This window comes from Phoca vitulina, unplaced genomic scaffold (genome assembly GCF_004348235.1).
Source record: "Phoca vitulina isolate PV1807 unplaced genomic scaffold, GSC_HSeal_1.0 scaffold12, whole genome shotgun sequence".
NCBI classification, from domain to species: domain Eukaryota; kingdom Metazoa; phylum Chordata; class Mammalia; order Carnivora; family Phocidae; genus Phoca; species Phoca vitulina.
The window spans coordinates 38,070,710-38,084,394 of NW_022589715.1; the positions used below are offsets into that span (position 1 = coordinate 38,070,710).

The 13,685-nt window shown below is 39.8% G+C and overlaps 1 protein-coding gene across 9 annotated transcripts in view; it reads right to left on the reverse strand.

Moving 5' to 3' along the window:
* CCDC85A (coiled-coil domain containing 85A) overlaps nt 1-13,685 on the reverse strand; it is a 180,461-nt gene that overhangs the window by 10,184 nt on the left and 156,592 nt on the right. For 2 of the 9 annotated variants that reach the window (XM_032410944.1, XM_032410945.1), the window contains exons 4-5: nt 3,507-3,641; nt 434-553 (exon numbers count right to left, since the gene is read on the reverse strand). The exons of 3 other annotated variants lie outside the window; for them this stretch is intronic. In XM_032410944.1, coding sequence (XP_032266835.1) covers nt 434-553; nt 3,507-3,641 — 255 coding nt within the window. Of the gene's footprint in view, nt 1-433; nt 554-3,506; nt 3,642-13,685 lie in introns of those variants that run through there. 4 more of the 9 variants (XM_032410946.1, XM_032410947.1, XR_004300313.1 and 1 more) reach the window with 3 other exon arrangements.

Genomic DNA, 13,685 nt, shown 5'->3' on the forward strand with positions numbered 1-13,685 from the left:
TGAGGGATAGAGGAGGTTTTTAGTTCAAGATTTTCTTTCAGTTGGTTGCACCGTGTACTTCAATTGCATGAAGAAAGAAAAATCGGGTATCCTTCCTTATTTTGGCCAACTCTTGACTCCCTCTTTTGAAGACATGCATGCTACGGACACTGCACATCAAATACCCAGAACGAGAGTTTACACATATGGATATACATGCACATCAGACTTCAACTTCGATGCAGATTGATATGAATCACATTACTCAAAACAAAATGATAAAACTAGAGATTTCAACCAGGACTACTCAAACTCGTTTCAAAAAAAAAAAAAATTATACTTCAAAAATTATAGTATCTATGGTTAAAACAAGACTGTGAGGACTACCAGACTATAGCGAACAAGCCACAACACAACTGAAGATCTGGATAAACGGTTGGACACAGTTGGTTACCTTAAGAGAATGTACCACGGGTTCAGGCTGCTGAGAAGGTGTGGTATGTCCACTGAAGCTAGCTGGAGAGTTGGGTGGACTGTTACTCCCATCAGCCCCTGATGACAACCTAAAAGAACCCTTAGTAGAAAATCAACAACTTTGTTATTAAAACAAAAGTCGTTTATAACTGCATAGATGTCATTCAGTATTCAATTTCACTGCCAAATGAGAATCAGCCGCTTTGTTAAGTTTTTTTCTAGCCTGTCCTAAGATGCTCTCAACCTGTTAATTGGAATACACTTGCTGCTTGACCAGCAAGAACACTTAACCAAGAGCCATCTCTATGCATGTCCAGATGTCATTTCTGATTTGCCGAAGAGAACAATGCCCCCTCAGGAATGCCCATTAAGAACATTTCAAGAATGATTTTTAAAACTTAAAGATACTCAAGAGTAGGGAATTTGTGAGTTACTCAGCAGCTGAGTTAAACATGCTCACTCAGCAAGACAAATGCTGTATTCCATATGTCTCAGAAAATATGCACACATCACCTTCTTGCATTGGAGAAATGGTGTGTCTTATAAAACCCTTCTTGGAGGCAGAGAGATTTACCCAAACTCAGCATTTTCTTTAAGGAAGAATTATTTTTTGGTTTTTTAAAAAATAACTATGGCCACAAATTACATATTTGTACATTATTGACTTTGACTTCATTGCTGAAAAACCAGCACTTGGGCATGTTTAACTTGGCCTACGAGACTCATAGTCACCCATACAGGAACTGGGGAAAAGGAAAACTTCAGTTATGTACCCTCCTAGAAAAAGCAGCCAAATGGGAATTTTCCAAACCTGTTTTTATGGAGATCATGACACTCGAAGGGCCTGAGAGATTTTAATTTCTGCCCAACAAATCTACATATTTTCTTTATGCCTAACAGATTAATAATTGCTCCATTTACCTTGATCTTATGACTCTAATACCCTGAGAAGGAGCCACTGAAGATGGCTTCATAAATGGAAGACAACTGTGGTTAGGGACATTTATTTTCCAGCACCTACAGAAGAGCTTCTGTGTTGTGCATTTTGGGGATGGGAGGGAAAATCTGAGAGCAGCAACAGTTATAAGTATGGGTTTTATGCAGACCATACTATTTGTAGAGAAATTGACAATTCTCATTGATTTTTACAAAGATTATCATTTTTGCAATTTGGGGTATCTTCCCCCTTCCCTTGTCACTGTCCTTTCTTCCTACATCCTTGAAGGCTATTCTTGCCACCTCACAAGCCAACTGGAGCCATGTTCTTTTCCTTGCTCAAAGAATTATGAAATCAAATCAGGTCCTGCCCCCACCCTTACTAGCCACCAGGGAGAGGAAGCTGTGGAATAGGACATTTAGGGGACCTCTCCAGCTCTGTCCTCCACTGCTACTAATAATTATGTTAATAGCAGGTGATGACCAGGAAAGCCAATTATAATAGCCCCAACACCTTCTGGGGGAAAATGTCTGTTTTCCTGTATTTGTAATTCAGATCAAATCAGACATAATAGTGCCCAATACAAATAATAGAAGGGAACTTATTAGAAATTTAAAGGTGGTGAAGGGGCCTACCATTCCCACCCCCACCCCCAACATCACCACCAGATTTTGGACATCCTCTTCCTCTGTAGAGATGAAATGTTTCCAAAATGAAGGAGTTCTAAAGGAAGCTCTTCTTCTCTGAATAGCTCTGGTCCCCTATTCTCTTTCCCTACCTGCTACCACCCTTAGGAATGGTTTTGAAAAGGCCTCTGAGGTGATGCAGAGTTCACTGCAAACTTCTCATTTAGGACCCACCAACGCAAAGCAGTCGGCCCTCTGACTGGTAATCTCACTGGGCAGGCCATAATTCTCGGCTATTCCTTCTTCTGCTGCCCAGCCCTTCTGTTTCAAATGTTCCCTTCCCAAACTGGCAAAATGGTAGGCATATCAATTCTAGCATGCTTTTGCTTGGGCATGGGGCCTTCGATCTTTCAGGGCATTTAGATTTAAAAGAATTTCTAAAATTAATGATAACTGGTTTCCCTAAACCAAATCCTTTGGGTAAGTTGGCATTGTTTAAACTTAAGGAGAGTCCTGTTCTTCCCTTAAACACTCTCTTATTTTTTTAATAATAACAATACCTAAAGTCGGAACTGCACAGTGGGGAAAACTCATTCAAGGATTAAAGTTCTACTTCAAGTCTTCTTGGTAAGCCAAGGACTAGGTCACTGGAAAGATCAAGGTTCATATTTCACGTGGTTATTGTAAAGTCGCAAAGGTAAGCAAATGCCTGGTAAAGTTGTACACCAATGTGTGCTCCGTTGTTTTCTAGATTATAACACAATCAAGCACTTCATTCTATCACATCCCATTTAATTACTCTAAAATAAAAGGCTATATATCTTTGTGACTGATATCTGGAGAATTATCTACCTACTCTCAGTTGACTAATACGTTTTCACGTAACTATTTTTAAAATATGCTGAGTGAAATGTTAGTGAAACAACTGATTTGAAACAGTCCCTTGCAATTTATTACAATAACATTAAGCCTGTTTGTTTAAATTGTAACTTGGCTGGCTCAGGAGACAGGGAATTTAAAAAGAAGAAAATCTTAATAAAATTGGAAATGTGACTCCCAGCTTCCGGGCTGCTTGTTTCCAAACGACTCGTGATGCAGAGTGCACACACCACCTCTTGGGTCAGCGAGCACTTTTATAGGGCAAGGAATAGTTTTCTGGGCTGGTCTACAGACAATTCATTTTCATGGCCACGGACCTTTTAAACTCCTTTTCATGAAAGGTGCAGGGTACCTTCAATGCATCTCCAGTGCGTGGGGTTATTCAACTTTCAACCCCAAGTTCAGGAAAAAAAAAATAACAACACTGACGCTGACCGATTAGGAGATGAACGACTCTACTCCCAGCTTCCCTCCCCAGATTCAGACACACACAGCAACTTTCTTTCATGTGTACAGATTTACTCTCTCCCACCCCAGTGTAACTTTTCCTCTAGCAACAGAAGCCATCTGTATGCACAAGCAAACGCAGCAGCTGACTCATCTTCACTCACCGGCAGAGTGGGCAGGCATCGTCCTATTCCTCGGCACCCTTGCCACCACTGCAAGACCCGCCGGGCTCTGGGACCCCAGCCTTTCTCCATATTTGAGCTGTTTCTAGTTGGAGGTTGCCTTCTATTCTGGGTGGCCTTATATTTGGAACAATATAGTACAATCACTCAGAAAAATACTCTTTCCCAAGTCTCAAGAAAGCAGAACAAGAAGCTTAATGAAATGAACCACAATGACCACAATGGTAAGCTGTAACATGCACCTCGAATTAGGGGAAAAATTAAAATAAAAACAAAGTCCTATTAGAGCTAATACTGATTTTTTTAAAAAAGGTTTTGACTAATTCTTAAGCTATCGAAAAGAGGTAGATGATAATGCCAAAATTCAAAAAAACAAAACAAAACAAAAAAACACTGAAGCTACTTAGACAACTTTGTTTTGTTGGTTTTACTTGTGAGAAACAGAGAATTAACCGTTAAGTCTTCCTAGCGTTTAAAACTGTGTAACTTCAGAACTTAACAGAAATTATTCAAAATGCAATTGGGAGCACTATGCTCTTTTTTTAAGAAACACAAGGTGGGTAGATATATTCAGTAATACTTAGAAAAACTGGCACTGTATCAAATTCTCAGCAACATTTGTGCACATTGAAGAGTATGTAACAAGCTAAGAGGTCATCGCTGCGTTAAAATAACTATTTTACATGGGATGTATACATCATTATCAAAATTTCTATTAATCAGTTAATCTCCAAATTTCTATACTGGTTAGAACTAAGATAGCAGATAAATAAAAATTTTCCCCTAATTTTCAGTTTTTTCTATGACTAAACAGCATAATTTTATTAAAATTATCAAAAGCAAAATGAACTCACTTGAACAATTTCCTCTCCCTGACAACGTTCACTGAGACCCTTATCTAGGTGTGCTATGTCCTAAGGAATAAGCATTTTTTTAAATATAGAAAATTCAAATAGTCCCCAAATTCCAGTGTCTGAATGTATAATTTTAGGACACTAAAAAATGGCAACATAATTCTTCAGTTCCCACTGATCTCTTTTCCTAGAAGCATGTGCTGTGTTGTGAATAGCACTGGTCTAATTTTCACTCTTCTCCAATGTTTGGAGGTTGAACAATGAAAAAAGAGTAATGATGACCAGCAGTTGGTCCGGGCAAATCTGTCGTCTGAATCTGTGGAACCAGCGGAACCAGTTACCTATTAAATAAGTCAGCCACACGTATTCCTCACATATAACAATTACATATTTGGACTATGATGATCATTTCATTGTAAGCAACACAGATTTGAACATGGCTCTTTCAGTGATCATCTCATGTGTCAGTGTCTAATTTCTTCCCATCAAAAGAATTCTATCCAATAATTTATAATACGGTTTATGGCTCAAAATCCACCTCTCCCCCCAATTTGCATAGTTCTATTCTTGAGATGATCATTAAAAAGTACTGCCTTTTTGTTTTGTTTTGTTTTGTTTTACAAATGAGTCCTATCTTCCAGATTTGGTTCCCTTCATTACTTAAACCTCTCTCAGATCTTATGTTTTCGGATTCAGTGACTGAGTAAGACATACAGGGATTCCTACTTTCGTTCTTCCTTAATGTGTAGTGAGATTGAACCTCAATGTCTCTCCATTGTAACAAGCTCATTATCATAACCATGAAATCTAAGGTAACATCTATAGCCATTTAGAGGCCTGCTGGAAGGAGCAGCCCTTTAGCTACAACCTTTCCCCACTTTTGTAAAGCAGATACAACATGAAATAATAGCTGTGCCTTTCAGCATCTTGTAAACGGTTCTTTTAAGACATTAAATATAGATTGCATAGTAGTATTAATCTGATAAGAGGGGGCAATATACATGGGCCAGATTTTTGTGGAAGAATAAACTACTTGGTGATATAACCATTTTAAAGGGAAAGATACTCTTAGAATCAGGATTATTGACTTTCTACTCATGTGGGCAACTTAAAAAAAAAAAACTCCGGGTCATGGAAAAATGTGTTCTGGACTGGCCATCATTTTGACCTTCAAGTAAACTGAATGGTATTTATGGGCTAATGAAAGCTTAGCTCTCTGCTAGCTCTGTATAATTGTCAATGATGCTCTTTTCTGAAGGCTACTTCATAAAACGTAATAAGCCTCACTAACTCTGTAGGTAGAATTGTTTTTGGCAATTCAGAGCTTGAAGTGGTGGAACCCAGATTCTGGCCATCAACTGGGAGAACAACTCCAAACCTTAAAAAAGTCACTTTCTATTTTCTGAGGAGTTCTATTTTGCTTAGTTTTGTTTTCTTCAGTTTTCCAAAATTCCAAGTTTATAAAGAATGCCTGAATGACCCTTCTATTCCCCTAGAAATCAGCTCCTTTATATCCAGGTATGTAGAGTAACCCATAAATTAATTGAGGTATCAGGAGGACCCACTCTAAATGCTAATAGCAAAGTAATGCTCTGCATCAAGACAGCGTGGGAGGTAAATTACAGATTACTTACTATGTGGTAAGTACTCATTATAGAAATCATGAAATCTAGTGCTTTAAGCAAACACCCTAGATCAAGACACAAAAATATCACTATCACTGAAGAAGATAAAATGTATTGGTACTATTATGCCTTTTATCACATGTTATCTGGAAGATGTTTTTCCAAGAAAATTGAGACTTGAGATATTTTCTAATATTGTCCTTACAATAACAGAATTCTCCTCAGAATTAAGGGAACAAAAGAAGCCACTCAAATTTTTTATCAGCACCACGCTCTAACCAACTGAGCTAACCGGCCAGCTGTGCCACTCAAATTTTTTAAAAGATCATCTAAACAAGAAAATATATTACTTATGGTCTCATTGAGTAAAATTATTATACTTCATAATAGGGGGTTTTAAGAGAACCAACAAGATGAAGCTATTGTGATTAAGTTGTCTTCTTTCTATTTTATGGTTATATTTTATTATTTTAATTAACATTCTAGAAGTTTCCATTCTTTGGCCTTACAGAAGACATATTAAAAAAATTTTGAACACAAAAAATATGTTTTTATATTTTATCATATAAAATACAGGCTTATCACTTAGATATAAATCAGATGTAATGCATTTATAACAAACTTTGGATCCCGGCCCTCTTATCTATTATAGGAAGCCAACTATGGAAAGCTAAAGATTGATCGGCTGAAGTGGTTTCCTGTTAGTTAAAGATGTTCAATTTTTAATAAGATCTAAAGCTAGGTCAAACTATCAAACAGTGCATCAGAATGCATACCTAGTTTAGGAAGGAGGATGGATTTCCTTTCCTTATTATGGGACACAGGGAAATGCTTTGCTTAATTTCATCAGGAAAATAATACTTTGTTCAGTTTGACCAGTCTTCATTCTGACATACTACAAAATCGCACTAGCACACAAACAGAAGCTTTAGAGGTTACCTTGACAAACCTGTGAATGAGCTTAGAAATGCTAAAAGACCCTCTGCTTTGCTCTAATGCATGATATTTAGTTGATTGTATTCAAACAAAAGTACATTTTTAAAATTTATATGAACTAAAGTAAGGAATCTATTCAAAACTGATTTAAAATATTAAGTAATTTCCTGGATTGATAGCTACTCATTTATTCACTTAAATATTTACTAAGCACCTACCAAAGGTAACATCCCATGCTACGCCAGGTAGATATCTAATCCAGTAACTTTTTGTATAAAGAGCAGCCCAGTAAGTTCAAGTCATGGACTCTAGGGGGCGTCACACTGCCTGGGCTCAGATTCTTGGTCAGACAGCTGGCAGGTATGTGACCTCCCTGAGCCTCAGTTTCCCCATCTATAAAGTGTGGGTAATTATGGTACAATGGTACCTCACTCGATGAGGCTATTTATATGAAAAGAGCTCTTAAAACAGCACCTCGCCCACATTAAGTGCTCTGCAGCTATTTGTTGTCCTTATCATGAATGTGTTTGCTTTGCTTATCAACACATTTTATAATTTGTCAACCTACTTTCACATGTTTATTATTGAGAGTAGTTCTCGACCTGGGGTGAGCTGGCCCTCCAACGGGGACATCAGGCAAAAATGCAGACATTTTTCGGTTGTTAAGATTGGGCAATTTCTATGAGCATTTATGCGTTGAGGCCAAGGATGCTGCTGAATGCCAGGACGGCCCCCACAACAAAGAATTATCCAGGTCAATAGTGCTCAAGTTGAGAAACTCCGATTTAGAGAAGGAGAACTGTGTTGGAAAATGGCAAAGCCAAATTTCTGATGACAGCTTCGTAGATTTTGCAGATGAGGACAAGTCGCCCCCATAATTTGGAGCTTGTGATGATTTTAAAGGAAACTCTCAGCTTCAGCCCTCAAGTGGTCTAAGTATAAAGACATCTATCTTCCAACCCCAAATAGGAAATGGCTCTTTCTGACAGAGGGAAAGAATTAAAAATACCCCAAACATCCTACTGGTAACAAGGCTAGCAGAAAAAGAATACAAATGGGCAACACAGGGCAGTGGTCCAAAGAACAAAGAGCTCTCTGAGAGGAGACAGCATGTTGCAAGCACCTTAAGAATCGAGACACCAATCCCACAGAGAATAAAAGTGGCAGAAGGTGTTTTGTGGAATTGATGAAATAAAGCTTCCTTAGCAATACGGCAGGTAGAGATTCTGCACTCAATTTTAAGCAGTCACACTAGGAAAGAATACAATTGCCAGCAAATAGAAATGAGGGCCCTGACCGTGAAACAACATCCTGGGGCAGATGAGAGCATTGTGTGATGTGCAGAGGGAATCAGAGAGAAATCCCTACCCGACCGGCGACCACTCTCTCCTTCATACGTGGCAAAGGGTTGTACTCTGTTTATGGGCTTGCCTCCTCAACAGGTAGAAGACTTCCTGAGGGCGTGTCTGAGTCCTCAGAGTAGTCAGCCACGGAGCTCCTGCTACCTGTTAGGACTCTCCGAAATGCTGTCATTTAAAAGACTATTAAGACTAGCTAATATGAGCTCCTACTACATGTTAATACCTATTAAGACACTAACTGTTGGCCTGGTGCTGTTCTCAGTAATTGAATAACTTATGCTCCATAATTTTTGTATTGCGGTCTCGGAGATCTCCTATGTACCCACTGCTTAGTTCCTGGGCTGCAAAGAGATCCTGGGGAGGATCCAGTTGTCTGGAATGGCTCAGAGTCTGGGGGGGATCGGAATAAAAGTGTGTTAATGTTAGTAACTGATACAGATGAACCAGTGTATACCAGCTGAACATCAGCTCTGTGCTCATTTGACTTTCTCCACTCAAGGCACGTAACTGTGGCCACAACAGTTACTTCAAGTCTGCATCTAGAATTATAACCCAAGGATTTTGAAACTTTGAATTTTACAAAGTCTCCTAAAGAATCTGTTGAGAATTACTGACAATTCACTTTGGAAAAATTTAAGAGTCATGCTCTAAATGAAATACGATAGGGCTCCAGATAAATTCAGTTTTCAAGAGAATAGTCTATTTCCTGTTCTAACTTTCTTATATTTGAGTTTGGGTTCAGTGATACTTTTCTGGATCTCATGCTTTTCTTGATACCATACCAGTGTGATCCAGGATGTCCCTCTTTTGGTTCTGGTTTCTATTCATTCATATTCATAATTCTCTCTTCCTCTCTCATCCTGGAATAGGTATCTTAAAAACTTGCTTCAGGGCACCTGGGTGGCTCAGTCGTTAAGCGTCTGCCTTCAGCTCAGGTCATGATCCCAGGGTCCTGGGATCGAGCCGCACATCGGGCTCCCTGCTCTGCGGGAAGCCTGCTTCTCCCTCTCCCAATCCCCCTGCTTGTGTTCCCTCTTTTGCTGTGTCTCTGTCAACTAAATAAATAAAATCTTTAAAAATAAAAAAATAAAAAACTTGCTTCAATCCTGGCTTTGCTGATGCACAAGTAATGATCATGTGGACTTTACTTTCATTGTTTGACAGATGAATATAATTACTCTGACCACTCACCTTAAGGTGAACTGATAAGAATCTGGTTCATAGTGCGGTTTTAAGCCCTATCACATTTTACAGTAAGATTTCATGTATCTTTGAGCTCCTTGAGGTCATTGTACTTGACTTTTACTATCTTTGCAATAGTGATGATTAGTACCCTAGCTGCACATAGTAGTTGCTCAATAAAGATATTATTGGATGGTCAAAATCTAGGTGTGAGACTGTGGCTTTTCCTTTATCATCTCAAGAACAGTTGTGTCAATGCTTTACTTGTGTGTCTGTATATTTGGTAATTAGAAGTCACTCAACTACTTGTCAAGTAACTAAAGCACACCTCTAGAGTGCTAGCGTGGCCCAAATCAAGAAGTGAAACTCCATTTCTGTGATGGTCCATATTTTGGCAAGTTAAACTCCAACTAAATTCCCATTATTTTTTTTCCTTCTCATTACCCAGGTAACTCATATTTGAGCAAAATAAATTCATCCTGAAAATCTTGAATCACTTCTATTTCTAAAGCTACAGTAAAGCTCAAATATGTTAAAATAGCAACTGAAAAGATCACTGGGGATGGTTAGTAGACCAAAAGTAGAAATAGACTTACGACCAGGGCATCCAAAGTATATGCTGGTTCTCATCAAAATCATTACATAATGCCAAACATCAAGTGGTAAAAAATAAAATATCATCAAAAGAGATACTATTCTCAACTTCTTTAAGTGTAGGCCAATCTCTAAGTATCCCAGTGTTCCCAGCCAGGGAAACCAGAAGGTAAAATTTATTCACTCATTCTTCATTTTGTATGCCAAATAATGGCTAAGATTGAAGTCTGTGGAGTAACAGAAGAGATGGCAAGGAGCTTTAATTCAAAGAACCTAAAATTTTAGACACTTGCCCCATTCAGGGAATCAGAAGTGGTTCAGAAGGATGTGAGGGCAGAGGAACAAGAACTGAGGCGGACATGAAAGGCAGGAGTCAGATCGTGGAGAAACTTCACCATGTGAAGGATTTTAAATTTATTCTGTGCTAAGGCATGAGCTGTGACAAGACCCGATTTGTGTTTTAGAGGCCTTTCTAGTAATAACGTGGAGAATGATCTAGGTGGGACAAGACTGGTTGGGATGAAGTCCAATTAAGAGATCGAAAGAGGAGTCCAAGTGAAAAATGATCACTCTCTGCCCGCCCCCCAACCCGGGCAACAGCGGAAGGAATGAAAAGGATAATACTGATGGACTGCAGGGCAGAACCCTGTGAGCCTTTGAGGTAATCTGAATCCAGGATGGCTCCCAGCTTGCTGGTGGGGCACTAGCTACATGGTCATGCCGTTAACCAGGCCAGACAATGCCACTGCAAGTCAGGTATCTAACTCCTTCATCAGATTTGAAAATCAAGATGAAAGAGGTAATTAACAATATAAAGCCCCAAAACATCTCTCTCACACATAACCCCACGATGGTTTTCTTCTGACATGTAAAAGAGCTTGCAAAATCTTTAAATGAAAACTGATTGTAACTTCATGCCATGATGAAAATTTCCCATCAAATAATACAGTGTTCTCAGGAGAACAACAAAGTAATTTTGAAGTACCTGTGACTCTAGGTGAAACTTGCAGATATAGAAATACAGTTTCAAAAATAAAATAAAAAAGTAATTACAGAGGTTAACGCGATGCCTTTTTACAAGAATTAGAGAGGGCAAACCCCAGAAGAAAAGAATCCCTATCTTGAAAGGGCTGAGACAGCAAACACCCTGTATGGCTGTAACCAGAGTGACAGCAGACAAAGAAGAACAATGACAGCCTGGTTTAAAAAAAAAAAAAAAATAGCTGTTAAACAATAGGTAGGAAATGTGAACAATTACATTTACGTACATTCTGCTTCTAGGTAATGAGTTTATGTGCTAAATTCTTGTCTTTTGTTAACCATACAATCCCCAGTGAGAAACACCGAAATTTCTAGGAAAAAAATAAAGAATGATACATTTAAGTGGTTTTCCAATCAGGCTGACACTAATTAGTGAAAATTGATGGCATTTTTGCTGAGAAAAACATATCTGAATACTTTTAGGCTCGTAAGAATGGGGGTCAAGGAGGCCGGAGTAGGACGGAGAGTCAGGGCCTGCAGCTGAAATGCGCGTAGACACTGAAGCAAAAAAGGAACGCTAGTTAACCCTGCGTTTGGCTTGCTGAACAGAGCTGGCTGATGCTGGCGTTAAACCCCCCAGCACTCCTTGGAGCCCGGTGGTAGACGTGTAGACGTGCGCAGAGCTAGAGCCCCAGGGACTCACCAACTATTTAAGAGAAATACTTGTTGACTGAGAAATATTACTCTGTGAGGTGGCGTTGGCTGCCCTGGCTTTGGCAAGCGGAAGAATCTTCTTTTCCTTCTTTTTCCACAAGGCCCTCCCCCCAACCCCCACCCCAGCACAAAATGGGAAGGTCAAGATGAGAGGTAGACAGAGAGGTAGAGTCAGCTTCATCCCAGGGCTGCAACCTCTCTGGAATGCGTATGTATACCCCCAGTGAGCACGGCAGCTTGAGAGACTGCAGTTCTGCCCATGCCATTTGTTGGATGCTCCATCTTGGAAGATTCACAGTGACTTTATGCGTGAAGGCTCACAAAAACAGTCGCGGCCCAAACAAATCCAGACAGCGTAGCCTCTGCGTACGTGGTGGAAATGAAATCTCAAGCCGGGAGCGATGAAATCCCCCCATTAATGAGAACACCATCAGGGCACAAGAGGAAGCATCTTGAAAACTCTTTTTTCACAAACAGCTCTTACTAGGAAGAAAGAAAGAGACTTACAAATAGGTTTATGTGTGTCCTACCTCATGACATAAATAACTTATGACGAAAAGCAAGAGTTTTGGATTCAAACTATAAATGCCCATTTAAGTCAATAATATTCAGAAAGGTAAGGCGAGGACCCATCAGAGAGTTAAAATAAAGGGTAAAACTACTTTGCAGAGTTAGCACACAAATCATCTGTAACTCTGGGAGATTAAAGAGGTTGAATGAGCCTTTCCTTCCAGTCTGGATGGCACTTTCTCCTTCCCAATCTTTAAATTTTAGAGTGTCCCAGGGCACAGCCCATAAACCTCTTTTCCCCTCAACATTCATTCAACAAGAAGTTCTAATTCAGTCCCATAGGCAAGTATTCTTGCAAATTTGTATCTCCAGCCCTGACCTCTCCCCAGACTTTCATCTCTATACCTAACTCTGCAGGTGATGTCTCCTCATAGATGTCCACCCCAAATGTACCATGTCCAACACAGAACTTGACTTTCCTGCACCTCCTAACCTGTTCCCCCCAGTGTTCCCCATCTCCATAAACAGCACCACCAATCATACAAAATTACTTAGATCAAAATCCAAGGAGTCATTCTTGATTCCTCCCAGGGCTGCCACACTGGACCACCCCTGGGCTGTCACTCGCTGTACAGCCTATGTAAATAGTTCTTCCTGGGGTTGTCAGTACTCAAACTATAAAGCCACATGCCGCCTCTTTCCCCTATATTCCAGATCCAATCCATCATGAAGCACTCTCAACTCTACTTCAAAATATCCTATGAATCCAACGTTTCCTCAACATCTTCATTCTACCACTTAGTTCAAGCTACCACTACCCTCTACTACCTCTACTACCAATCTAGCTCCCTAATGAGTGTCCCTATGTCCTCCCCTACCTGCCTCTCACTTCTTCAGTCTGGTCCCTACCTAGCATTCCCAGCGACCTTCTGATAATGTAACTAGATGTATCACACCCTTGCTCAGTTCCTCCAATGGCTCTCCACAAACTCAGACCCAAACCCAGACACTTGACTTTGGTCAACAAAGCCCACAGGATCTGTTACCTGCCTGTCTCCGACCTCACCTCCTGTTATTTTCTGTCTCACACACTCTATTCCAGCCACACTAGCTTTCTTGCAACTGTCTCCTCACACATGCCTAGTTCACTCCCACCGAAAGCCTTTGCCCTTGCTGTTCTCACTTCCTGTGATACTCTCCCATACCCCTTCTGATTCCTCCAGATGTCATTTCCTCAGAGAGGCTTCTTCTAACTCCATGTAAAATACCCTTTCACTCCAGTCACTCACAGTTCTGTACCCTGCTTTTGTTTCCTTCAAAGTGATTATTACTTCCACATATCACATAGTTAGCACTTTTAAAATAATAGTCCACTAAAATGTAAGCTGCATGAATTCAGGGCTG